This window comes from Telopea speciosissima, chromosome 3, assembly GCF_018873765.1.
Source record: "Telopea speciosissima isolate NSW1024214 ecotype Mountain lineage chromosome 3, Tspe_v1, whole genome shotgun sequence".
NCBI classification, from domain to species: Eukaryota; Viridiplantae; Streptophyta; class Magnoliopsida; order Proteales; family Proteaceae; genus Telopea; species Telopea speciosissima.
In genome coordinates, this window is record NC_057918.1 from 67,129,765 (window position 1) to 67,156,575 (window position 26,811).

At 38.6% G+C, this 26,811-nt stretch overlaps 2 protein-coding genes across 3 annotated transcripts; one reads left to right on the forward strand and one right to left on the reverse strand.

Moving 5' to 3' along the window:
- Positions 1-1,817: 1,817 nt before the first annotated feature.
- LOC122656348 (WD repeat-containing protein 70) lies at positions 1,818-7,978 on the forward strand. The gene is made up of 8 exons (XM_043850824.1): positions 1,818-2,523; positions 3,239-3,451; positions 3,547-3,747; positions 6,217-6,324; positions 6,468-6,605; positions 6,732-6,983; positions 7,241-7,561; positions 7,638-7,978. The coding sequence occupies exons 1-8, from the start codon at positions 1,951-1,953 to the stop codon at positions 7,803-7,805; spliced, it is 1,974 nt and encodes a 657-aa protein (XP_043706759.1). The 5' UTR covers positions 1,818-1,950; the 3' UTR covers positions 7,806-7,978.
- A 2,747-nt stretch (positions 7,979-10,725) lies between these two features.
- On the reverse strand, positions 10,726-25,020 carry LOC122653558 (probable folate-biopterin transporter 9, chloroplastic). Of its 2 annotated transcripts, XM_043847425.1 has the most exons (4): positions 24,455-25,020; positions 19,899-20,966; positions 14,663-14,666; positions 10,726-10,902 (listed from the first exon to the last, which is right to left on the reverse strand). In XM_043847425.1, the coding sequence occupies exons 1-4, from the start codon at positions 24,966-24,968 to the stop codon at positions 10,779-10,781; spliced, it is 1,710 nt and encodes a 569-aa protein (XP_043703360.1). In that variant the 5' UTR covers positions 24,969-25,020; the 3' UTR covers positions 10,726-10,778. The 2 variants fall into 2 exon arrangements, with proteins under 2 accessions (XP_043703360.1, XP_043703361.1); XM_043847426.1 differs by lacking the exons at positions 14,663-14,666; positions 19,899-20,966; positions 24,455-25,020 and adding an exon at positions 17,776-18,334 and having other exon boundaries at positions 10,726-11,965.
- Between the last annotated feature and the right edge of the window lie 1,791 nt (positions 25,021-26,811).

A 26,811-nucleotide genomic window follows, 5' to 3' on the forward strand; every position in this document is an offset into this window, starting at 1 on the left:
CCTTTTTGTACATCAACTCTGTAGCCCAAAACTTGAATTTAAAGTTTAGTATGATAGAAGATCCTTTGTGTTCTGCAGTAGTTTCTAATTTGGCCAAAAGGGCTTGGACTCTAACTTTCTTGTATATTCCTCCTTTTAGTTTGTCATTTTTTTTCTCATAAAAAAAAAAACAAAGGTTTAAGGTATCGGAAATCGGATCAGGATTGGGATCAGTCTCGACCAATATCGATCTAGATCACTTTGAATCGGTCTGGATCGGATGGGATTACCCCTATTTTTTTTTTGGATTGATATCATATCTTTAAATATTTGGGATCGATCTCGGTCAACACATCATGAGATTACGAACCATGCTCACTATTGATGATGTGATTATGCAAAGAGACTCGTTTCTCATCACAAACTCTCACCCCTGTATTGATTGGTTCAAATATCAATGGATAATCGAAGCCACTTATTCATAACCACATACTTTATGATTTTTTATCAGTTTCATTTGGTTCGATTTTCAATTTGGATATTGATTGGTTGGTGCGGTCTGGTTTTCAACTGATCCGTCCAAAATTAGTTCGTTAAGGATTAGTTTGATTTAGGGGTGCAAGTTTGGCCTTGTTGACCCGAACCTGCCCTGAGCCCAAACAGGGCCTGGGTTAAAGCTTTCTGACCCTAAGGACGGGTCAAGGACTTAGGGCCAAATATTTTTGACCCTGAATCAGGGTCGGGCCGGGACATGGTTGAGGCCTCAGGCTAAGCCCGACCCTGATTTTGACCTTGATTGTGTACAACATGGTTTTAGTGCACGGTATCGGAATGGGTATCGACAACAAGCAAAATCGATACGATACCGATATGTTATCAACTATATCAAACAAAATTACCCTTGAATTTATTTAAAAAATGAGTTTTCTGACCATTTTACCCCTTGTCCGTACTGTGCTATCGATCGGTATCAGCACGATATTGGTACCGGTGACTAGCAAATTGATATGTATCGCCCAATACGGGCGATACGATACCAATACTTAGAACCATGGTGTACAGGTTTGAATACACTTGTGCTACATGGGATAATTAAGTATTAACGAATCGTAAATCTCACTAAAAAAAATTCGAGAGAAAGGGTTTAATTTTTTTCAATTCGGTACGGCAACTGGCTCATCCTTCTTTTTACTTCTCGGTTTGTTTCTTTGGTTTTTCTTTCTTCTTCTTCTTCTCATCTCCTGCTACATTTTGTTTCAAACGAAGAAAAAAAAACAAAAAAAAAACAAGTACCTTCTCTTCAGGCTCAGGGCCTTAGGCGCATCTACATTGTCACTTCATCTTCCGGCAACATCTCCTCTGGCGTCACCTTCTCCTCTTATGTCGGTAAATTTTTTTGAAGTTATTTTTTTTTATCCCCCTGATTCTCCCTCTTCTTCTCTAAACCTAGTAGCCAAGTGAACCATTTGCTGCGGCGCATCTCCTCTTCAGGCGACACCTTCTGATTCCGGTAAGAATTTCTAAACCCTGCGGCTACTCTATTTTAAGTTAGTTAACTTAGTTTTTTGTTTGTTGCTGGGTTGCGAGATCCTGCGATGTTATATTGAGTTTGTGCTCAGATTACACACAATACTGAAATAGTATTTGTTAATCAACTCTCTGTGATTCTGCTATTAATCAACACCCAATCAGGGCGGGCGGGTCCGTCCTGGGCAAAGTTTTGAGGATTTAGGGTTGGGTTGGGGTTTTAAAAAGCCCGGCCCAGCCTGATCCTGTTGCAGCCCTAGTTTGATTCGATCCTCTCCGTATTGGTTTTGCAATTCGATCGCAGTAACAGCTTCACTGGTTGAATTTCGTAGGAGAAGTGATAAATTTGCTGAGCTTGGACTGTTTCGTGTTCGTTGTGGATTTAGTTAACGTTGGTGTTGGCGAGCTGGAAGGAGTCTAAGGAGAAGGTGTCATCGGAGAAAAATGGAAGACGAAGCAGACATCTATGATGGAATCAGAGGGCAGTTCCCTCTATCCTTCGGTAAACAAACGAAATCGCAAGCCCCTCTTGAAGCCATGCACAACGCCACTCGCAGAAACACGGAACCCTCATCCTCTTCTTCTCTCTCTAGCAAAGGCTTCCCTTCTCTCTCCTCCTCCTCTAAGGCCTTGTTAAATGAATTCAGAAACAAAGGCTCCAGTGGCCGAAAACCTGAGTCCAATAATGGGATTGTGGAGTCCAGAAAACCCAATTCCACGGCTGAAGAAGATGAAGGTCGAGAGGACGATGATAGTGCAATGATTGGACCTCCACGGCCGCCGCCTCCATCCAATTTGGCGGATGAAGATGAGGAAATGATGATTGGACCTCCTCGGCCTCCACCAACATCGAGTTCTGCGGATGGAGATGAGGATGGTGATGATGTTTTGATTGGACCTCCACGGCCGCCTACCAATTCGACAGACTCGGATTCTGGTGACGATGAGGATGCCGAAGCAGAAGATCAGTACCGGATCCCTCTCAGTAATGAGATTGTCTTGAAGGGACATACTAAGGTAGAATTTTTAGTTTATGTCAAATTACTTCCTGCATTTCCTTGTAAATTTGCCCTTTCTGGTTTTGCTTTAATTTATGCTTTGTAATAGTTAATTTCTACAGTTTATAGTTTCTGTTTCAATTTTGGAGATTTGGAGCTTATAGGTTTTAATGGATGCAAAAAACTGTTTTGCTCTTCTCTTCTTTTGGGGTCTGGGGTGTTAGTATTTAATAGGTAAGTTGGTAAAGATGTTTCCAGACCCTAGTTCAGGGTGGTAATGAGGGGCCTATCTGGTGTGTTTAGATATTTTTGTATTTCATGGTGACTCATAATATTAAACGGATTAAGTTCCCACAATCATCTGAAATTCATGTGTAAAATTATGCTCACTATTTTCAACCTTTAAATTGTTAAACATTGCTTTGTCATGAATCAGGATGAGACAATAAGAACCAGGCATAGTCAATCTCAGTGAGGTCACTGGAGAGTAAAATTTTACCAAGTTCATAATTAGGTGGTAGAACTGGACGATAAAAACCACTCGAGTGAAAGATGTGAAATTTCCTGTGGTTTTGCTTGTTAAAAGAAAATTCATCTCTCTGTTTGAAAAAACTTTGCTTTAAGCCTTTACCTATATCTTGAACTGTATGGCAAAGAATCTAAATTTTCTAAGGCTATGTTCTGGAGCCCCCTTCTCTTTTTCTGATTGGACTTGATGTTGATGCTCTTGGCAGGTTGTTTCAGCTCTTGCAGTTGATCATACGGGATCCAGGGTCCTTTCTGGTAGCTATGACTACACAGTCCGTATGTATGATTTTCAAGGAATGAACTCCCGTCTGCAATCATTTAGACAGCTGGAACCATTTGAAGGACACCAAGTCCGTACTTTAAGTTGGAGTCCTACCTCGGACCGATTTTTGTGCGTAACAGGCTCTGCCCAGGCCAAGGTTCATATATGGTGGAGTTTCCAATTTGTTATCATTTGCTTGGGTTTGTTCATCTGAACAAATATTAATTATCAGTGTGTTTTTCATTGTTTCAGATTTATGACCGTGATGGACTTACTCTGGGTGAGTTTGTAAAGGGGGACATGTATATTCGTGATTTGAAGAATACCAAGGGACATATCTCTGGATTGACTTGTGGAGAGTGGCACCCAAAGACTAAGGAGACAATTTTAACTTCTTCAGAAGATGGATCACTACGTATATGGGATGTTAATGATTTCACAAGTCAAAAGCAGGTCTGCATGCTCTTATCTACTTTACTGCTAGTATGAGATTATTTAACTCTTAAATGTGTTATTGTCTTTTCCATTTTCTTGTAATATTCTATCCACAAATTGGCTGTGAAGGTGTATATAGGCAATTTGGCCTTCCTTGGTGATGCGTTAGCTGTGGATTGCTAATTAAACTTTAATTTTGGTGATTAAATTTCTGAAAAGATACTTAAATACTGTTTGCACCTAACCTAGTATTTTCAGGTCATAGATAAAACTTTCTCGTTGTGGTGAATATGAATGGGAAGACCCTACAAGTACATTCCTGATTATGAGTTATTGGCTGAAAGAGAAATGTTTGCATCCAAGTTACAGCAGAGATAAATGCACAACTTGGAAACTAGGATTGACGGATGGAAAAAATGCAGACCAGGAAATGAACAAGATCTTTCTGGACCGTTGTAAAACAACATTGCTTTTTTATTTTCTAAGTTTTCTTTTTTTGTGCTTTTGAAAATTATGAGAATAAAAGCCTTTGTTTGTGGTTTTTGGTTGATTTCTTCCCAATTGCCTTTGCACCTTGATGCAGGCTCTAGGACTCTGACTTGGTGCAATCCCCTAGTCAATACTTTATTCAACCAATGTAACCGAATAAGAATTCAAAGTTTTTATTAGTTTCTTGCTGAAGCAATACCAGTGCATTAATAAACTAGCAACCCTAGAGAGAAACAAAAGAAGAGAAGAGATAATGTAAGACTAGGATATTAGTCCCAAAAACCCACAAAATTTTGAAAAGAGAACAGACTCAGAATTAGAAAGTTAGGGTTTCTACTTTCTAGCCAAACCAGCCAAGTGATGGTCACCCAACTTGGATCGAGTGTAGATGATGTTAAGGGAATGCTTGACTCCAAATTTGGTTCAGTTTTGATGGCCTGATGTGGAGATATCATTGAAACACCAAAATAGAAGGTTAAGAGAAAACCTCCAAAACAGTGCTGTTCTAGAACTCCAACAGTAGTCGAGTGTTGGACTTGGTGAATGGAGCTTGATCTGCAATTTTGGGTCAATTCTCATGGATAAAAGTGAAGATGGGAGAAGGAGAATGAAAATAGAAAGTAAGTGGAATGGGGTGGAAGTGAAAATCTAGTGGAGGGAATGGCAGGGGAAAGCTGTGTTTCAAAACCCAGCAATGTTGGAGAAGATTTGGGGGTGTCATGGAATTAGAAGGTTACAGCTAAAGGAGTTGCAGAGGTGCAGCAGCAGCTCCAGTCGATGGTATTCTCAGTAGTAGCAACCACAATGATAAAGAGATGTCTTCAGCCTTGAGTGATGATCTCCAGCAACAGCAGCAACAACACCCGATTGGTTTTCTGGACAGAAGAATGACCACAGCAGCCTTGGTTCGATGGAGAAGAAAGAGATTGGAGAAGGTGATAGTGGAAGGGTTGGGATAGATGGATTTGGCTCTCACAGCCAGGCTCCTTCAGTCCCTCAAGTCACACACAACTTGAGAAACAATCATAATTGCAATCATAATTGCAGCAAGCAAACTTTCATTCAACTTTGTAAAATCGTGGGGAGTAGCTAAAACAGCCTTACAACAAATAGAGGGCAGAACTTGCACCTCAAGTAAAAAAAAAAGAAAAGAAACTTGACTTAATAACTTCAATGTAAAAATTAGAAACTAATCTAATTAACTTGACTGAACTAATTTAGAAACATAATCGATTCTTCACTCCTTCAAGTGGTCCCCACCATAAGTGATATCGGCCCACACTTGAAGTTACAAAATTTTGTCAATAACTTGATAATTATACCCCACGATTCTGGGTTTGAGAGACCCAGCAACTCCCAGCACAGCCTAACTTAAAGTTGGTTAGCCCACCAGTTGGTGAAGTGAATCAGCCCTTCTCCCATGAGTCCCCTTTGTGTACTTCTTGCCAAACAGCTTGGCTTCTGCATCAGGAGAATGTAGCCCACGGTTTGAAAAGTAGGCCAACTGATCAAACAGTGGGGCTATAACTTGTATTTATAATAACAGAATACAACTTAAGCAAATGTCCACCGACTTGAAGTAACATAACCACAAACTACCTAAACCACCTCCACAGTATAAACCCAAACCAACACTAACACACAGAGTCATAGACTAACAGCAACATAAACCGAAACACACTTAACACTTGCAATATGCTGTTGTTACTTAGTGTGCATGTAATTATAGATGTCCTGAGGATCTCATTAGCTTACTTTTATAATAGGTTCCTGTCTGATTATTTAATCTGTTCAGCATTACTGTGGTACAAATTCTTTTCTGTGATGTATAATGGAAAGAGAGCAGGGGGAATTCGGGAAGTTACAAACAGCATGCATGCCTGGAATATTATCTGTCGGAATCTTTTTTAGGGCGGGGGGGGGGGGGAGATTATTACGTGCTTTGTATGCAAGAAGAGAGTTGATCTAATATTGAATGTATTACTATCTCATGAATAGGTTATCAAACCCAAGCTTCCAAGGCCAGGAAGAGTACCAGTCACCACATGTACATGGGATCGTGAGGGAAAATGCATTGCAGGTGGCATTGGAGATGGTTCTATTCAGGTACTCTAAGCTGGGCAGAGATTTCCTGCATTTGTACTGGTTTAGCCCCTAATAGTTGATTTATCATGAGTTTGTTGGCAACTGATAAAGCACCTAAATTTTGTTTCTTCTTATTGCCGTGTTTTTCTTGTTTTAATTTACAGATATGGAACATCAAACCAGGATGGGGAAGCAGACCAGATGTGCACATTGAGAAAGGACATGAAGATGATATCACTGGACTTCACTTCTCCAGTGATGGTCGAATTTTACTTTCAAGAAGTATGGATGATTCACTGAAGGTGATACATATGCATTTTCTCTTGGCGTAATTCCTTTTTTTTTTTCCCCCTCTTATTTAGAATTGTCCGTGGAGGACCTCTATGATGATATGTTCACTAGCATTGTTTTGTAAATTTTATGGTTAGGTTTGGGACTTGCGGAATATAAAGAAGCCTCTTCAAGTCTTTGATGAGCTCCCAAATCATTATGCCCAAACAAATGTTGCATTAAGTCCTGATGAACAACTCATCCTCACTGGAACATCGGTTGAGAGAGAGAGCACTACTGGAGGTTTGCTGTGCTTCTTTGACCGAACGAAACTTGAACTAGTGTCAAAAGTGGGTATTTCTCCAACTTGCAGTGTTGTGCAATGTGCTTGGAATCCGAGGCTAAATCAGGTCAATACCTAACCTTTGTATGTTTCTGGTCCTTAATGCTACTTGTTGCATCTTGTGCTATGCATTTACTTGACAAGTTTGATCAGAAGTGCATTGCTTTTATTCCATTTCTGTTCTTAAATATTTAAGTAAGCTTCGTTCATATGAAGATTTCTCCAGTTTCCTCGTTATTTACTCTGCTTTCCTCTCTTTTGATTTCTTTTAGTTGGTCTTGGGAATATTAACCCTGCTAATGCTGCTTACCATCTCGTCCACAGGTCTTTGCCACAGTTGGTGACAAAAGGCAGGGAGAAACACACATACTTTATGATCCATCTTTTAGTGAGAGAGGAGCTCTAGTATGTGTTGCACGAGCACCAAGGAAGAAGTCTGTTGATGATTTTCAACCAAGCCCTGTTATTCACAACCCTCATGCATTACCGTTATTCAGAGATCAGCCAAGCCGTAAGCGTCAGCGAGAGAAAGCCTTGAAGGATCCCCTCAAGTCCCATAAGCCCGAACTTCCAATGACAGGCCCAGGATTTGGTGGAAGAGTTGGTACAACTAATGGGAGTTTATTGACGCAGTACTTGCTCAAGGTAACTGTGTTGTTTACTGCTTTCCTTATAAAAGATGAAGCATGACTGTGGCTAACCCATTCAACTAAATTTGCAGCAAGGAGGTATGATCAAGGAGACGTGGATGGAAGAAGACCCAAGAGAGGCTATCTTGAAATATGCTGACGTTGCAGCCAAAGAACCGAAGTTCATTGCACCAGCATATGCAGCAACCCAACCAAAAACAGTTTTTGCCAAGTCAGATTCCGAGGATGAAGAAAAATGAGGGGTTTGTAGAATTGGATAGTGTGGGTATCATCCTGCATGAGGCAAGTCTTATTAACAATTTTTCATAAGTTTCTGACAAAATAATGCTAAACAGTTGTACGAATCGTAGCCCTGTACAGTAGTTACTGATTGTCAGCCATTTTCGAGTAATGCCCTGTTGTTCAACTATTTGAATTTAGATCTTGTTCAAGTAAGGTTGTCAATTGGTTCATTCATTTGCATCTGAGGATCACTTGTGTAATCCAAAATTAATTGATAAATCTTTCATGATATGGAACTAACATTGAAGATGCCTGAATTAAGGTTGTTAAATATCGTGTACCCTTATTTATATTGTACAATTCTATTGGACACAGAATTATTACAGAAGAAACTGACTTTACTGTTGCATTTGTTTTGCCATAAAATTATGAGAAAGTAAATTATTATTTTATATTTTTGTCATTTTTTATTAGGCATGACCAATAAACATATGGGAACATAATTGACTGAGATAAAGAATCCAGCTATATGATACAGGTGAAGACTTCACCTGTATTTTTTTTTTTTAATCAACCCAAAAAAAAAATACAGGTGAAGTCTTCCCTGGGTGTCTCGAGTACCAATGATCAAGTTAAAATAACTTGGTAAAATGTTTCTCTTTTTAAATTTTGAAAGAGGGATAGGCACACCGCCTTTGTGTGGTAAGTTAGCGGGAAGCACCAATGGGGTTGCAGGACAGGGAATCATATAAGAGGGGCAGGGGAATCATTCCAAAATGGGGAAGAGATAGACACTAGCTTGTAGTACACTGGTGGTGTGCCTAGCTTTTCCCTTAAATTTTATACAAAATTTCTTTATTGATTTTCAAAAAAATTCCGTAAAATATTTGACTTTAAAATAAATATAGCCTAAATGGTAAAAAAATTATTGTGAAAAAACCAACTTTTAGGATAAAATTGAATGGTGCAAAAGTGAATCTAATTATTTTTTCCCACAAAAAATGGGTGGCAATTGGTTGATCAGTCCTGAAGTCTTTGGGATCACCATTGAGGAAAAAATGCTTCAGACGGTCGGCTTTTGCAGCTGCAGGTGGTGGTGCGAAGACAGGATCTGAATGATTGAAAAAGAAGTTTCTCAAAACCATTTCCTTCGTATTCCCAGCTTATTGTAGGTGCTTTATTTGTCAAATTTTCACGTAATCTTCTACTTTAATAGTTGCAATCACCTATGTCCTAATAGCAACATCGAAATGTATCTTTCGAACGACTTGCCCTCGAGTACAGGCTAACCAGAAGTGCTGCATGTTAGTTCATAATTCGGCAAGCGAAGGGCAAACAGGAATCCATCAAGATGCTGCATTTAAAGAAGTGATTTACGACCTTCCCTCATTATTTTAGAACTGTTGCTCTGAGAAGTCCAAGAAAACCTCAGAGTGTGGAAAATAACGCGCTTATTAGACGCCGCAGGGCAGAAGGTTTGGGATAAGTGCTTGGGAAGTGGTGTATCAAAGGACCATTGAAATGGAAGCCGCTCCAGTGAAAACATAAACTGCAATCCTAGTATCCTTTAATCAAAGTCACAACATTGGGTGTAAAGGGATGTTGCAATCCAGGGTTGCAAGTTTTTATATTTGCTGTGTTCTGATATCAAACTTTGGAAACGGAAAAATGCTATATAGAATTTTTTATAGTATTAAAATTTTGTAGAAAAAAATAAAAGATCTATTGCATAGCCCACATAGGAAAGCTTTTCCTATGCGATTCACTTGATTGTGCCATGTGGAAGGATGATGTGGCAATCCAGACAGCAGGAAGCTTGGAAGGCATTATTTGAACTTCAACATGTCAAATTTTGAAGCCAAATTCGATACAATATCATTGAAGAGTAATGGCAATTCCTTGCATTCAATTGTTTATTTGTTTTCAACCAATATTTTCGGGCTCAACCTAACGAGGACCCATAGGCCACTAGGTGGGCACCAAGAGGAGGGGTGGGGGAGAGCCGGATAGGGGGTTGGATGTGTAATGCTTACTAGCACTGAAATGCGGTTCAGAGGGCTCGATTAAGTGACAAAAGCTCGGGCATGCTTCGGTAAGACATGCCCAAACCAACTGAGTAACTTATTTGTCCGTTTCAACCATGGCAAGTACGAAAATTCATTTGGTATGGAACCAAACCAAGATGAAGGTAAGAGGAAATCCATCTTTAATGCATTCATTTCAATTTAAGTTTGGCATTGTTTCCGACCCTTAAGTTCATGTTATGGAGTTTATGCAACCTACCACAGTATGTTTTTCTGAGGGAAACTATCCCCTGTATATTGGTTATAATTTTTTCTTGAAAAAACCTGAACATGTTCTTAGGCACTTAGCTTAGGAAAGGCCTTTGAACTGACTACCCAAAAAAGAAAAGAAAAACAAAGCCCTTGAGGCTTCTCACCTTCCTCTTGCATGATCAAATTGATATCACTGGAGTTGCCACCAGGAGATTGTTAAAGAAATTTATACACTTGTCATCAAGAGAATAGAAATTTATTATTATCGTTTGTATTACAAAATTTGGATCACCTGTTGTAATGACTATGGCATCAGCTTGTAGAAGTAATCAAGCTGTGGACTTCTGGCACTCCATAAACCGGGATGAATCTGAAACCATGCTAGGCACTCATTCTGTTGCCTGCTTGGTCTACAATCAGCTAGCAAGCCCTTTGTGTTGTAGTCAGGGCATTGCTTGTTGGCAGTGAGTAGGAAGATCTCGAACGATCAGCTGGTAATTACAATTCCCGTACCTTCTCCCAGACAATCTCAGAAAAAGCTGAACTGAAATAGCCAAAAAGGTTGGTTGTATCTGCAGTAATGTGTATCAGGATCCACTGTGAGCTTGCAGGTTCTGCAGTGCAATTGTCTGAATAGGTAACAAAGAGAGAGATCTCCAATTTATATTGATTCAGCATAAGGCACTAAAATGACATGATTCCTCCACTTGCTTCTCACTCAATCTTCTTCTTCAGCCCACCAGATTGCTTCACCTCTCCACACTCCACCTCATATTCTCTCTCGTGGCGGTCTGCATAAACATAATTATATATCAATCTTCCCGCTCTTCTATTTCTCCTACTCACACCTCTTTTCCTTTTCATTCCTACTGATTGTGACATAGGTACAGAAGATATCCAAACCAGAGGTACCAATGCTGCAAAAACTTGTAGCAGAATGCCCACAGGCAAGCTTGTGTAATCACTAGATGAAATTCCTACGAAAGACGCCAACCAAACACCCAAAAATCCGCTGATAATGGATGATAAACAAAGTGCTGCAGCTAGAAATGACATGAGCAATCCTTCACAACCTGGAGGGCATAAATTTGCAAACAACACTGAGATAGGAAGGAGCTTAAATTGAGCAATGGCTTCTGCTAAACCTGACATGCATAGGACATAGGCTTCATTTGGAATTCCCAGCTTAAGATTGATCTGCTTCACTAGCACCAAGTCAAGGAGAAGAGAGGTTGCATATACAATCTGAACTGTGCCTATCAATTTCCTCACGGGGACTGTTTTCCAGTACCGAACATAAAGTACAGTTGCAGACAGAAGCATCGACTGACCAATCACTTTAGACATCCCAATGACTGAAGGATCAAGCTTTAGATATTGTGTTTGGTAGCAGAAGATGGTGCCTGAAAAAATTGGAACCACGGCAATGGAAGCTACAGCCCAGACGAGGGGACAAGAAATGCTCTTTTCACTTATTGCAGTAAGGAGATTGGAGAATTGTTTGTGTAGGTTCTTTGAAATAGAATTCCTTATGAGATAGTGCTCTGATGGTTCTGGCAAACTGAGGGAAGCCTCCCTTGTCTTTGATGAAATTGCAAGTTGAATGGACAGTAGGAGAGCAAATAAGAGGAACATGGTCCTGGTTTGCTGTGTCTTCAATAACAAAAAACCACCCAACAGATTGCCCAATATTCCCCCAACAGCTAATGCTATGAAAGCGTAAGATTGGATACCGCCTAATCTGTGCTTTTGGCTGTACTCTGTAATAAGAGCATCTTTTGCAACTTCTGTGATTGATGCACCAATGTTGCTCAGTAGAATGCATGCCATTAGCATAGGAAGAACATCTCTGCCAACTGGGACAAATGCCATGGTTCCCCAGGATAGAATCTGCAAAATCACTGCACAGTATATTCCATATCAGAAACTTGAAAGAAAGTTCCAACATTTACTTACGTCGCTCCAAATAATTACAATACACAATGATTAGATTCCACATAGTTATTTGGATTTGATTATGCATGGTATCCAACTTTAAGTTTAACTCTAGTTTTAAAATTAAGTTGAAGTGCTGAAAATATGAATAATAGTTTTGTTGCAATGCACACAAACAAGAAAAGAGACAAAGGGTTTACGTGGTTCAGGTTGAATGCCTATATCCACAAATGTAATACCCACAATTTTGTCTAGGGTACTACGGAGGTTGACTATTTATAGATTGAGATACAACCTAAGATAGTAATCAACAATCACCTACTAATCATGCCAAATGATCTCTTTCCAATTGTAAGGATCTGGTGATATGGTAATCATTCTTAACACTCCCCCTCAGGGGTGAAGATATATAGTGAGTCCAACTTGAAAAATATTTGTTGAAATAGATCTCTTGACAAGGCTTTAGTAAAAATATCTGCAAGTTGCTGTTCACTTCGAACATGAGGACTCTCCATCAATTTGGCTTGAACTTTTTCTCTTACAAAATGACAGTGAACTTCTCTGTTTATGGTTCTTTAATGAAATATGGATTTGGTGCAATATGTGTCGCTGCCTGATTGTCACAGGACAGTTTCATTGGAAGTTGAGAGTCATGAAGTAGAGAATGAAGCCATATTAGCTCACTAGTTGTAGAGGCCATAGCCCTATACTCAGCCTCAGCACTTGAACGAGCAACCACATTTTGCGTCTCACTTTTCCAAGTTACAACATTTCTTCCAATAAAAGTACAATATCATGTGGTTGACTTTCTATCTAATGGACTTCCAGCCCAGTCAGCATCCATATACTCGATGCTTTCAGTATGTCCATTTGGTCTCATCCAAATTCCCCTTCTTGGGCATGAGTTCGGATATCTAAGTATATGATCAAGAACGTCCATTATACTCGATATTGCCTTATTATAGTCAAACATATCAAGTGTCCTACCAATCTCTGAAATCTACCAGGATCTTCTAGAGGTTTTTCATTTGAAATGAAATCTAAGAATGCGATCAACAACCTGCATTTGTTTTGCTGTAGGTGAATGCATAAATTCTGACGTAACTCATAGTATGGGCAATATCGAGCCTTGTTATAGTCAAACATATCAAGTGTCTTACCAATCTCTGAAATCTACCAGGATCTTCTAGAGGTACTTCATTTGAAATGAACTTGTTGTAATTCATAGGAGTATCGGCTCGCTTCACTCCTAGTTGTTTGTTTCTTTAAACAAATCTAGGGTGTATTTCCTCCGGCACATTAACAAACCATTGTTAAACTTAACAATCTCAATTCCCAAAAAATAACTCATCTTACCAAGATCCTTCATATCAAATTTCTTACTAAGACAATCCTTCATATCAGAAATGCCTATTAAAGCTATGTTTAGAAGCCAAGAAAAGAAAAGGAAAAACATAATAAGACAAAGAATATGATGACACAATCATTGCTTTATGTGTATCTCTCTCCTCAAATTCAATTTTTTTTTGAATTTTTTCTTTTCTTTTCTTTTTCTTGGTTTCCAAACATAGCCTAAATTATCACTTGTAACAAATATGTCATCCACCTAGCCTAAACAACAATATGTCTTCCTCTTTCTGATGCTGATCTTCTTATTGCTGTTAGGAAAGGTGTCAGATCATGCTTTGCACCCCATTTCCAATTTTTTGTCCTATAAGTCATTATCTCCTTCCTATCGTGCCTTTGTTTCTTTGTTATCCTCTGTACCTATTCCACAAGGCTGGAAAGAAGCCATCTTAGGCCCAAAATGCAAAGATGTTATGGTAGAAGAAATGCATGCCTTGAAGAAGAATGATACTTGGGAGCTAGTTCCTTGTCCTGCAGGAAAAAAATTAGTAGGATGCAAATGGGTTTTTACCGTCAAATAGAAGGTAGATGGTACTATTAAGAGGAATAAAGCCAGATTAGTTGCCAGGAGATTCACACAGACCTACGGTATTGACTATCAAGACACCTTTGCTCCTGTTGCTAAATTGAACTCTGTTTGACCATTATTATTCTGTGCTACAAACCTTGGGTGGAATCTTCAACAACTTGATGCCAAAAATGCCTTTCTCAACAGGGATTTGCAAGAAGAGTTTTACATGGACATCCCTCCTGGTTTCACATTAGACACCACAGTTGGTAAAGTATGAAGACTCCGCAAATTTCTTTATGGCCTTAAGCAGTCTTCTTGAGCTTGGTTTGGTAGTTTCCAAAAAGTTATGCTGAAGTTTGGGTACAAAAAGAGTCAAGCAGATCACACCTTGTTTGTTAAACATAAAGAAGGAAAATTATTGCCTTGATTGTTTATGTAGATGATATTGTTATAACGGGTAATGATGATGCAAAGATCTCCTCATTATAGACTCAGTTAGCAGTAGAATTTGAGACTAAGTATCTTGGATAACTCAGATACTTCTTAGGGATTGGAGTTACCTGTTCTACCAAAGACATTTTCATTTCCCTAAGGCAGTATGTTTTGGATCTTCTTGAAGAAATGGGTATGCTTGGTTGTTAGCCTGTTGATTTCTCCTATTGAGGTAAACCACCAACTTAGTTATACAGGAGGCGACCCGGTTGTTAAGGAAAGATATCAATGACTTGTGGGTAGATTGATATACCTTTCTTACACTAGGCCAGATATTGCCTATGCAGTGGAATGTTTAGCCAAATTCTTCATGATCCGAAGACTCCTCACCTTGAAGCTATGTACCGAATTCTTCGATACTTAAAATCTGCACCAAGGAAATGTCTCCTATTCTCTAGTAACAACAGCCTGACGTTAGAATCCTTCATTGATGCCGGCTGGGCAGGATCCATTGATGATCGTTGTTCCACCTCTGGATAATGTACCTTCTTGGGTGGAAATCTAGTTACCTGGCATAGCAAGAAACAGTCTGTTGTATCCAGATCGAGTGCAGAAGCTAAGTATCGAGCTATGACACAAGGAGTCTATGAACAAATCTGGTTGAAAATGCTACTCAAAGATGGAGGTGTTACCTCTGAAGACCCTATAAGATTCTACTGTGACAATATGGCTGCAATCAGCATTACTCATAATCCAGTTCAACATGATTGGACTAAACATATTGAGCTGGATTGACACTTCATTAAGGAGAGGATTGAAGAAGGCCTGATCTGCATACCTTTTGTCACTACTGAGAACCAATCAATTGATGTATTCACCCAGGGTTTGACTTCTAAGTCATTCCATCTTGTTGTATTCATGTTGGGCATGCAATATATCTATGCACCAAGTTGAGGGGGAGTGTTGAGATAACTGTGTTCAGATTTGTTGTATGTAGGCTAAGAGTTGTGATTGTGTTATGACTCAGCCCTAGCCATAGTATTAAATCTTGTCTCGGAAGGTCATTTTGGCCAGACCAAAATTTCCTAGATTGTTGAAATTTCGTTGAAATATTGAATTTTTTCAATGAATTTTGTTTGGCCATTTCGGGGTGTAAAATGCTAAAATGATCAAAAAAGCCGAAATTTCGACGAAACAACACATTTTTTAGACCGAAATTTCCAAAATATCCAAAACGAGATGACCAAAATTTTGCATTTTTTCATTTCAACATAGCATCTCGTCTCGGCCTAGCCGAAATTTCCAAAATTCTCGGCTAGATTTTGAACTACGGCCGTAGCCATTATTCCATATATGTAACTGTTATTCTCATTATAAATAAAGATCGGCCTCTATCATATTTGACAAGCCAAAACCTTCTCTCTCTCTCTCAACTGAAAGTCACATTATGAGGAGAGAAAATTAAATTACAATTTAAGTCACAGTATGAGGAGAGAAAATTGCATTACAATTTAAGTCAGTAGTGGGTTTACTAACTGATAATAAATTGAATGAAGTGATGGAACTAGTAAAGCATCAGACCTGGATGAAAGCAGTTTAGTTTATCTAACACCTTGAATTGGAACCTGAGCTCCATTAGCAACAGCAATGGACAGTTTGTAATAACTGGTGTTAATATCAGTCAAGCAATTGGGAAAACTACTCATGTGATCAGTGGCACCTGAGTCTATTATCTAAGTGGTTTTCGAAGTACGATAGAGAGTTAGAGCAGTACCAGATGTGTGAGAACTAGAGGTATGAGCAAGAGAAGTAGAGCCATCTTGAGTGCTAGGATTAGCACTATTGGATCACATGAGTTGTTGTAACTGACTAGAGAGCTTTTCCAAAGAGATTTGCAAGTTTGACGTACTTGCTTGAGCCGCCAGTTGATTCTTGGAACTCTTCTCCTTGTTACCACACAACTGAGGGTGAAAAACCCAACACCAATCTTAGTGTGTCTGAGTTTAAAGCAATGAGCACAGTAAAATTGAGGACGGGATCCCCTCCCTCGCCCTCTTCCTAAATTATCAGCAAGGCTTCTATTCTCACTTTTTGTGGTAAGAATACTATTTTCCATTCTAATCTCCACCCACTTCATGCTGAGAGTTCATTACCTTCCTTCTGGTTTCTTCTTGTTGTATAGTAGCACATATGCTAGATAAGGCTGGAAGAGTAGGACTCATGGAAATTTGTCTTCTCAAATCTTTAAATTCTGGTTGGATACTGGCCAGAAATCGATTTTTTTTTTCCTTCTGGTTGAGAAGAAACCAGGATCATAGGCTGAGGGCTGCCAGCGTCTGGTGCTCAAATTGAGGCAGCTAACATATGAAAACGATTAAAAAAAAGTTGATCTTGATCTTCAAAGAAGAACTACCTCTTGTTCTAATACCATGTTGTAATGCACACAAAAAAGAAAAGAGATAAAGGGTTTACATGGTCCAGCCTGAATGCGTACATCCACGAATGTAATACCCATAATTGTCTAGGGTACCATGAAGGTTCACTATTTATGGATTGAGATACAGCACGAAGATAGTAGATATGGACCAAGACAGTAATACAACAATCACCTACTAATCATACCAACTTATCAAATCTCTTTCCAATGGTAGAGGATCTGGTGATATGGTAATCTTTCTCTCTACAAGTTTCTTTTTATACATCTATTATAGTATCATGATGTATTAGGCAATCACATTGTGACTCTACTAATGACATGTTGCTAGTAGTATCATCAATCTTTTTCCTATTGAAACAAGAATACGAAAATAAATTGAATTCATGAAGGTAAACAGAGGACCATTGTCCTAAATAACTGTGAAAGACAGAAACTCAGTAAATCATAGCCAAGCAATGTTCTATCAGTTAATAAATTCAAGACTATGAAGCCATTTGCATCCATTGGTTTATCTTAATTCTTAAAACATGACACATACAGGAAAATGTTATGAGTTCAGAAAACTATCCTCTTAGTTAAACTCAAGGTCAAATTGATTTATGTAATTAATTTTCTAAGCTTGAATATGCAAGCTAATTGAAAAAAAAAATGATAGGTCACCTACCCAAATCCAGGGTACAAATTCAAAGGCTTACCTGGAAAATAAGGCTAATCACAGCAGAAATCTTAAAATTTATTCACAGACACTGATAATACCCTCAGATGATAGTTATTGCTAATTTACAACTAATGTCAATCAACCAAAGAAATTGCACCCCAAAAAAAAAAAGAGTCCATCGATATGAACAAGGTAACAACTTTAAGTTCGAATACCCAATACAGAACACTAAAACATATCTGATTTTGAACTGGTTAAATGTGTAACTAATAGATAAAAGAGAAAGAAAACAAAAAAGAATAGGAGAAGAATACAAAGACAAGCAACGAACCTCCAATGGAGATATAAGGTATTCTATGAGCATCACCGATGTATACAGCATCAGAAATTACCCCATACAGTGGTTTGGCCACCATGGGTAGGTTGGCAGAGTTCTGCACAAGCTGCAATACTGAAGGATTCAAGTTAAGAGTGTAAGCCATGTGGAAGTAGAGTGCCAACCATGGAAAGCACCTGAAACCTTGGACACAATACCCAAATCCACACAAGACCGACATTTGTTGATGACCCACTTGGGGTGACTCTGTTATGCTGTCCTTTCTCTTGGTATTGCTGTTCTTTTGTGGGAATTGGTCAGGGTTTACTATAATAGGTTTCAGAATATGGGTTCTAGGTTTTATGGAATTCTTGCTGATTTTTGAGGAAGATTTCACTCTTGGGCTTTGGTGGTGAAAATTGAGAATAAGATTGGAGTGAAGAAGAGGTTCATTTGGTGGTGCCCTTTGAATTCCTGGGGTCACTGAGATGAATCTGTTTCTATTGGAAAAGGATGTGTAAATCATGGTTTTAGCTTAAATTTGATTCTTATGAGAAAGAAAATGGAGATTTGAGATTTTGCAGGTTGGAGTTTTGGACTGAATACAGAATACACAGGAAGAAAGAGAAGAAGGTTGGGGGGGGGGGGGACGAAGTCAAGAAGTCAAGACTCGATAGAGGAGATTTCCGATTTTGTGGGGTCATAGAGATGGCCAGATGTACACGTGTCAATACCAGAAGGATGTGGGACCCACCATCTGTTCTGGGATTCCACTCAGACAAGGACACGCACACAAGGAAATCATATGAAGTTGTAGCTGTTTAACAATGAATTTTACATCTGACTTGTAACATCCTCTTTGACAGATATCATTTAAAAAAAAAAAAAAAAAAAAAAAAAAAAAAAATCTCTGACACATACTAACAGAGGAGAGGGCTTGTTGGGATCATTTGGGCGTTACCGGCGATAAATGGGACCCATGTTGAATTGGTTACTGTCTAAAATTTGACTTGGAAAATTGCATGATTACTCAAAATTGATTTTCAATTAACAAAATCAATTTGATTATTGTTAAGCACTGAAGTTGCCACAAGGAGATTGTCAAAGACCATGTCCAAGAACAATTTTTTTTAACACTTTTTTTTTTGTTGAAATTTTTTTTAACACTTGAAAAGTATTTTTTGCAGCTTTCAATTGCTAAATTTTAGTATTCTCAGTCCCCAAGATAGAAATTTATTGTTGTTATTGTTTGCATCCCAAAATTTGGGTCACCTGTTGCAATACGGCATCACTTTGTACTTTGTAGCATTCCAATTAAGCTGCTAAGTTCTGACACTTTGGTTTGGATAAATTGGGTTGCATCCGCAATTGCAATAAGTGTTAAGAAAACAACGCCCAGAATGGCGATTTGTAGAAGAAAAATGAAAAACAGAGAAGAACAAACGCACACAAACACATAGGATTTACGTGGCTCATCCCCAAAATTGAAGCTACATCCACGGTCGAGCAACATAACGGATTTTACTATTCTCTGAAAATGTTACTAAACCTCTTTCTTACAGCTCTCTCAGAGATAAGAACATTATATAGAGAAGCCCTAACTTGAGGAAGTACAAGAATGCCTCTGCACCCAGAAATTGCCAAACCAGACAGGGTCGGACCAAAACATAACATATAACCCATAATATATCGTGTCGAAGATCTTGACGAGCCCAACACAATCCCCAGCCTTTGGCGGGCACGTTCGTCATTTTTCGGCACCGAGATCTTTTAGAGACCGAAATGGCCCTTCAAAGATCTCCACTGCACATTCTGGACCAAAATCAGGCTTCACCAATAACAATAAGTATGGAGATCACCAATGGTAAGCTGATAACTTCAATTCCAGTGCCTTCTTCAGGACAATCTCAGTCAAATCTATACTGAAACAGCCAAAATGGTTGGTTATATCTACAGTAATCTGTATCAAGATCCACTCTGAGCTTGTAGTTTCTGCAATGGAATTTTCAGGATTGGAAACATAGAGAGATATCTCCAATTTATATTGATTCAGCATAAGGCACTAATATGACATGATTCCTCCACTTGCTTCTCACTCATTCTTCTTCTTCTTCCCACCAACTTGCTTCTCCTCCTACTTCTTTTACTCACACCTCTTCTCCTTTCCTTTCTTACTGATAGTGACATAGGTACAAAAGATATCCAAACCAGTGGTACCAAAGCTGCAAGAAATTGTAGCAGAATGCCCACAGGCAAGCTTGTATAATCACCAGATGAAATTCCTACTAAAGATGCCAACCAAACACCTATAAAACCACTGATAATGGATGATAAACAAAAAACTGAAGCTAAAAATGATGTGAGCAATCCTTCACAACCTGGTGGGCATAAATTTGTAAACAGAACAGAGAAAGGAAGGATCTTAAATTGAGCAATTGTTTCTGCTAAACCCGACATGCATAGAACATAAGCATCATTTGAAATTCCCAGCTTCAGATTGATCTGCTTCACTAACACCAAGTCCAGGAGAAGAGAGATTGCATAAACAATCTGAACTATACCTATCAATTTCCTCATGGGGATTGTTTTCCAATATCGAATATATAGTACAGTTGCAGATAAAAGCATCAATTGACCAATCACTTTAGACATCCCAATGATTGAAGGATCAAGCTTTAGACGTTGTGTTTGGTAGCAGAAGATGGTTCCTGAAAAAATTGGTACAACAACAATGGAAGCTATAACCCAGAAGAGAGGACGAGAAATGCTCTCCTTACTTATTACAGTAAGAAGATTGGAGAATTTTTTCCATAGGTTCCCTGAGATAGAATTCCCTGTGAGATGGTGCCTTGATGGTTGTGGCAAACTGAGGGAAGCCTCCCTTGCATTTAAGGAAATTGCAAGTTGAAATGCCAACAAGAGAGAAAATAACAAGAACATGGTTCTTGTTTGTTGTGTTTTCAATAGTAAAATGCCACCCAATAGATTGCCTAATATTCCTCCTGTAGCTATTGCCATGAAAGCATAAGATTGAAGACCACCCAATTTGTGCTTTTGACTGTACTCTGCTACAAGAGCATCTCCTGCAACTTCTGTGATTGATGCACCAATGTTGCTTAGCAGAATGCATGGCATTAGCATAGGAAGAACTTCACCCCCAACTGGGACTAATGCTATGGCTCCCCATGACAGAATCTGCAAAATGACTGAACAATATGATCCATATCAGCAACTTAAAGGTAATAATTACAATAAATAATGATTAGATTCCGCTTAGTTATTCGTGTTAGAATTCTATGTAGAATAGAATTGATATTCCTATTATGAATTAATATTAAATAACCTAAAACTCAGGCTAATTATGGTATTGGTCTAATTAAGGGGGTCATTGGGTTATATTAGAAATCCTATGTGGACTGACTTTAGTGTGGGCAGATAGATTCCTATTGGGACTGTGATGAGTCAAGCCCTATAGGAATTACTATATAAAGAGAGCTAGGTCCCCCTTCTACCCATGACAACTAATTATTCTCAATCTTTGTTGAAGAGTGCATTCTAGAAAGAGAGGGAGATATTCACTGTTGGTCGTCTCTGTGCATTTGGTATTCTCATCAAGTCAGTTACTTTGGGAATAGAGGGAAAACACCTAGATCTTGGTCTTTATTTTTCCGCTGCGATCCTCATCACTATGGATACGAAACAAGGTTAGTGGTTCTATCCCTATTTTCTATTATTTATTTGATTGTGTTCTTGAACGCCCAATGAAGATCCTGGTTTTTAGGGTTTTATCCCTATTCGGATCAAATTAATCTAACAATTCGGATTTGATTATGCATTGTAACCAAAGTAAAGTTGAAGTAGTGATGAAAGTATGAATAAGAATTTCTTTTTGGGTAAATGCTTGGCACGCTAGTGCTGTGCCCAACACTGTGTCTGCCTCTCTACTCCCCCATGAAAATGTCCCCCCTTGCCCCTCCCCTCCCATCTTCTCATTAGTTGAGTCATTAGCTCTAGGAAAGCTAGTGGTGTGCCTAACCTCTGCCCTTTCTTTTATACATCTATTATAGTATCATTTTTGTAGAAGGCAATCACACTCTGTCTACAACACAATTGACATGTTATAGTAGAACTATTATCAATCGTTTTCCTATAGAAACAAAATACAAAAAACAAATTGAATTCATGAATTGAGCTCCATTTGTTTCCATGTAAAATATGGAAAAATTTTCCTGTAAAATAGGATTTCAATTGTTTGTTTAATGTAAAATGTTAAAAAGGCATTGAAAAGTAGGAAAATTTTACATGGAAGGCAATTTTCATGTAAAATGACATTTGCATAAAAAAATTTACTACGAAACAAATAGGGCCAAAGGGGAATGGAGGGACCATTATAACAACAAAAACAATAACGACAGTCTTATCCCAACTAAATGGGGTTGGCTACGTGGATCCTTGCCCTCCAAACTGTTCTATTCGATGCCATACTTGATAGAAGGCCTACGCTAAGCATGTCTTCCTCACTAGTTAATTTAGGCCTGCCCTTGGCTCTTTTAACTCCCTCAATCAGAATTAAATCACTTCTCCGAACTGGAGCTGCCAACGGCCTCTATTGAACATGGCTGTGCACGCCAAACTACATTTCTCATAGCTTAACCTGAATTAGAGCTTCTCCCAAGTCAACTCTAATATGATCATTCCTCACTTTATCCTTCAAGGTTTTGCCACACATCCATTTTAATATGCTCATCTCTGTAACACTTAATTTATCTATATGACGCTTCTAAAATCCCAACTCTTAGTTTATCTATATGACGCTTCTAACAGCCCAACTTTCCATATCATAATCTATCCCCGGTCATTCCGTGTTTAGAAAATCTATCATCTTAGTTAAACTCAAGATCAAATTGATTATATAGATAACTTTCTAAGCTTGGATATATGTCATCTAATCTAAAAAACATAAATAAAGAAAGAAATATGGGTTTTCTTCCCTATCACTATGCCTAGTGAAAGATAACGCTTCTCACTATTTGCCATATGACAGTACATGGGTTAGTCCATGTGATAGAGGACCCTACATACGTCTCCGAAAGATGCTTGTTTGGTTCTCTATCACATGGACTAATCCATTTACTACCAAGTGGCAAATACTGAATCGTTATACTTTGCTAGGTCTTGTGATGCTTAGAAGGACCCAAAAAATATATTATTGTCACCTAGCCAAATCCATGGTGCAAGTTCAAAAGGCTCAACTTAAAAAATAAAAAAAATAAAAAAAATAAATCCTAAAATTTATTCACAACCATATACTGATAATTTCCTTAGCTAATAGATTATTGCTAATTAACTTGCAACTAATGTCAATCCACCAAAGAAATTGAACCTGAAAAAGAAGAAGAAAGAATTCATAATTTCATGTATGAACTTTAAAATAACTTGTGAAACATGTAAGTACATGGTTCAAATTTCATACTCAGGAGGGGAAATGGGAAGGAGGAGGAAAAAAAAACAAGTTAGGAAGGAAGGTGGTGGGGCCTGATATGTGTAGGGCCCTAAAAATATTTGTTTTTTTTCTTCTTTGGAACAAAAATAAAATGAAAACCCATACATATGAGCCTTGAAAGAGAAACAAGGAGCAATTGCTAAAGGATTTGTTAGCGAGTCCAGTTCCTCTCCACGTACGTGCAGGTTTAAGAGGTTACCACCTGTCCCATTTTTCCATTTACAAGAAGAGGAGGGGTATTAATAGAAACAAAAAGGACAACTGGTTTCCTCTCACATGTACATTCACCTACACGTACGTGCAGATGATCCATTCTCTATGCTAGCTTGTCTGCTAAGAAGGATTTAAAAACTTCTATTTGATAAAAGTTGCAGCTATTCTTTCATAAAAATGTGTTCTACTCCACCATTGGTTACATCGAGAGGCGGAATTGCACTCAATAAATATAAGGGGCGGTCTTCTATGTACTATAATGTATATGGTGGTAGAAATGGTGTTACACAACGTCACTAAAAGTTCAATAACATTAATTACAACAACACAACATACTCAATCTTACCTTAACTAAATGAGATCAGTTATATGGATCCTTGTTTTCCAATCAGCTCTATTCGAAGTCATACTTGATACAAGTCCTAAACTATGGAAAATTATCTCCTCCAATTCCCTAGTGCCTCTAATAAGAGGGGGGTGGACCCTACCTGGGCAGAGGTAGGGTGGTCATTGCGCCCCCTTGTTAGAGGCACTGGGGAACTGGGCCGGGCAGGGAGCTCGAGGGGATAAAGATCCCCTAAACTATACATGTCTTTCCTCACCACTTCTCCTAGGGTCTACCACTTGCTCTTTTAGTTACTTCAATCTGAATCAAATCACTCTTCCGTACTGAAGCATCCAAAAACTTGTGTCGATCATGACCATATCATTTCAACCTACTTTCTCATAACTTATCATGTATTGAAGGTACTCTCAAATCAACTCTAATATGATCATTCTTTACTTTATCCTTCGTCTCATTTGAACTCATTAATCTTTACCCAAAAAAAAAATTGAAACCATTAATTCTTACCCAAAAAAAAAATAATTTAAACTCACTAATGTGTAAGTGTGTAACTAAGAAAATAAAAGAAAAGAAAAAAATAAATAAAAACAACAAATGAATAGGAGAAGAATATGAAAGGAGAAGCAACGAACCTCCAATGGAGATATAAGGTATTCGATGAGCACCACCAATGTATACAGCTTCAGAAATTACCCCAAACAGTGGTTTGGCCACCATGGGTAGGTTAGCAGAGTTCTGCACAAGCTGCAATACTGAAGGATTCAAGTTAAGAGTGTGAGCCATGTAGAAGTTGAGAGCCAACCATGGAAAGCACCTGAAACCTTGAACCCAACACCCAAACCCACACAGGACCAACATCTGTTGATGACCTACTTGGGGTGACTCTGTTTTCCTGTCATTTCTCTTGGTATTGCTGTTCTTTTGTGGGACTTCTTCAGGGGTTACTATGATGGGTTTCAGAATATGGATTATGGGTTTTATGGAGTTCTTGCTGCTCTTTAAGGAAGATGATACTCTAATTGGGTTTTGGTGGTGAAAGTTGAAAATGAGATTGGAGTGAAGAAGAGGTTCAATTGATGGTGCCCTTTGGATTCCTGGGGTCACTGAGATGAATCTGTTTCTATTGGAAAAGGATGTGTAAATCATGGTTTTAGCTTAAGATTTGATCCAGTTTGTTTAAGATATGTATTTAAGGAAGAAAATGGAGAACTGAGATTTTGCAGATTGACTGAACGTTATATAAAGAGAGAGAGAGAGAGAGAGAGAGAGAGAGAGAGAGAGAGAGAGAGAAGAAGTAGTAATAGTCAGAAGCACCCGCCTTTAGGTCAATTTGGCTCTCTTCCTGCTAGGATGTAAATGATAACGAAAGTAATGGGCATCCGATCGTTGAGATATCCGAAAATAATCCGAATACTCGATTAAAATCGTCGAAAAATCAAACTTAATAATAAAAATTAAGTAAATAATGATTTTAGGGTTTTGAAGATTAAACAAGTTCTAGAATATGATGAAAGAGAATCAGATCAGAGATATGGATGAGAGAGAATTGCCTAACGGATGATCGAAAAGGAATCCGTTGAGGTAATCGCCGGGAATATCCGCTCGTCCTCGTCAAATCATCGTTACATCCCTCTTCCTGCCGTGGCAAGAGTTGGACCTCCTCTCTGAAATGACTAAAACCCCTATTTTGTGTTAGGCTGGATCCTCCAACTCTCTCCCCTTATGTGAAATGACTAAACCCCCTGTTGTTGTTGGGCTGCATCTCCTGCATCTCCTACTTTCGCCATGATTGAAAGAGAGCCAGATCCGCTCTAGGTTGTCAATTCGCTGTCAACAACCCCGAAAAGGACAAGTCGATGAAACCTTTTTCCCATAACTTTGGGAATAATATAATGCCCACATGCATGCATAGATTTTAGGGAAAGAGAGATTAACGGACCTAGCTTTGTTTGGACTCTTGTGAGGGTTCCACTTTCCACATCACATGCACTTCCACTCATACAAGGACACGCACAGAGTGATTTTAGTAGTTTTCTTTTAAGTGTTTAGTGGGCCTCAATTAGTACTCTATTTTGAGTCTATTTCCGTTTCCTAGTCATTTTAAGTTACCTAATAGGTTAAGGATTTGATTAAGCCTTTCCTTTTTAGTATAGGAGTCTATTTTTGAGTTTTCTTATATAAGGTTGTAAGGGGGGCAAGTATTGAATACGAATTTTGATTAATGAAAAGCTTGTGCTGCTCTTCTTCTCCATTGAAGATTTTTGTCTTGTGTTTGATCAAGACTGGTGGGATTGGTGTTTGATCCAATCGACACCTTGCAGTGTGAAGCCCGGGTGGTTCTTTGAAAATCTACTTTCAAGTTCTAATTTTTATTCAAGATCTACAATCAAACAAGCTGCTTAATGTAGTCCTAGATAGGTAGGAGACTTACTAGGAGCCAAACAATAGGATCAAATAACAAAAGGGGCTGCTGGTTCGAATGGACAGCACTAGGATTTAGGTCAATTCCTAGGGTTTGGTTGGATATTGGGAAAGGGGTTTATAGGGCATTAATGGGCAGGTCTAAGGGGTCAATACGGTATAAAAAGGTTAGGATTTGGATGAGTTTTGAAATTCTGTAATTTTGGGCAGAATTGAATTTTAGGGTTTTGGGTTTGGGTTTTAATGGAGCGAGGAGATGAAGGGGTTAGAGTGGGAGTTTGGGGCTGAAACTTGGATCGAGTGTCAACAATGATGTAAGGGATGTATGCTGAAAGTTTGGTTTGAAACTGATGGACAGATTCGAAGTTATGGAGGTTTCCTAGTAGAAGTAGGAGAGAGGGGTAAAACTGTAATTTCAGACAATCGGCTGGATGGATGGGCTGAAATTTGAATCGAGTCTCTCTTAGGGTTTGAGGAAGACTCGATCAAATTTGTAGCAGGTTCTAATGGTTAGATTTGGCTGGGCAGAATTCTCACGAAAATCACCTTGTATGTGACCTTCTAGAAG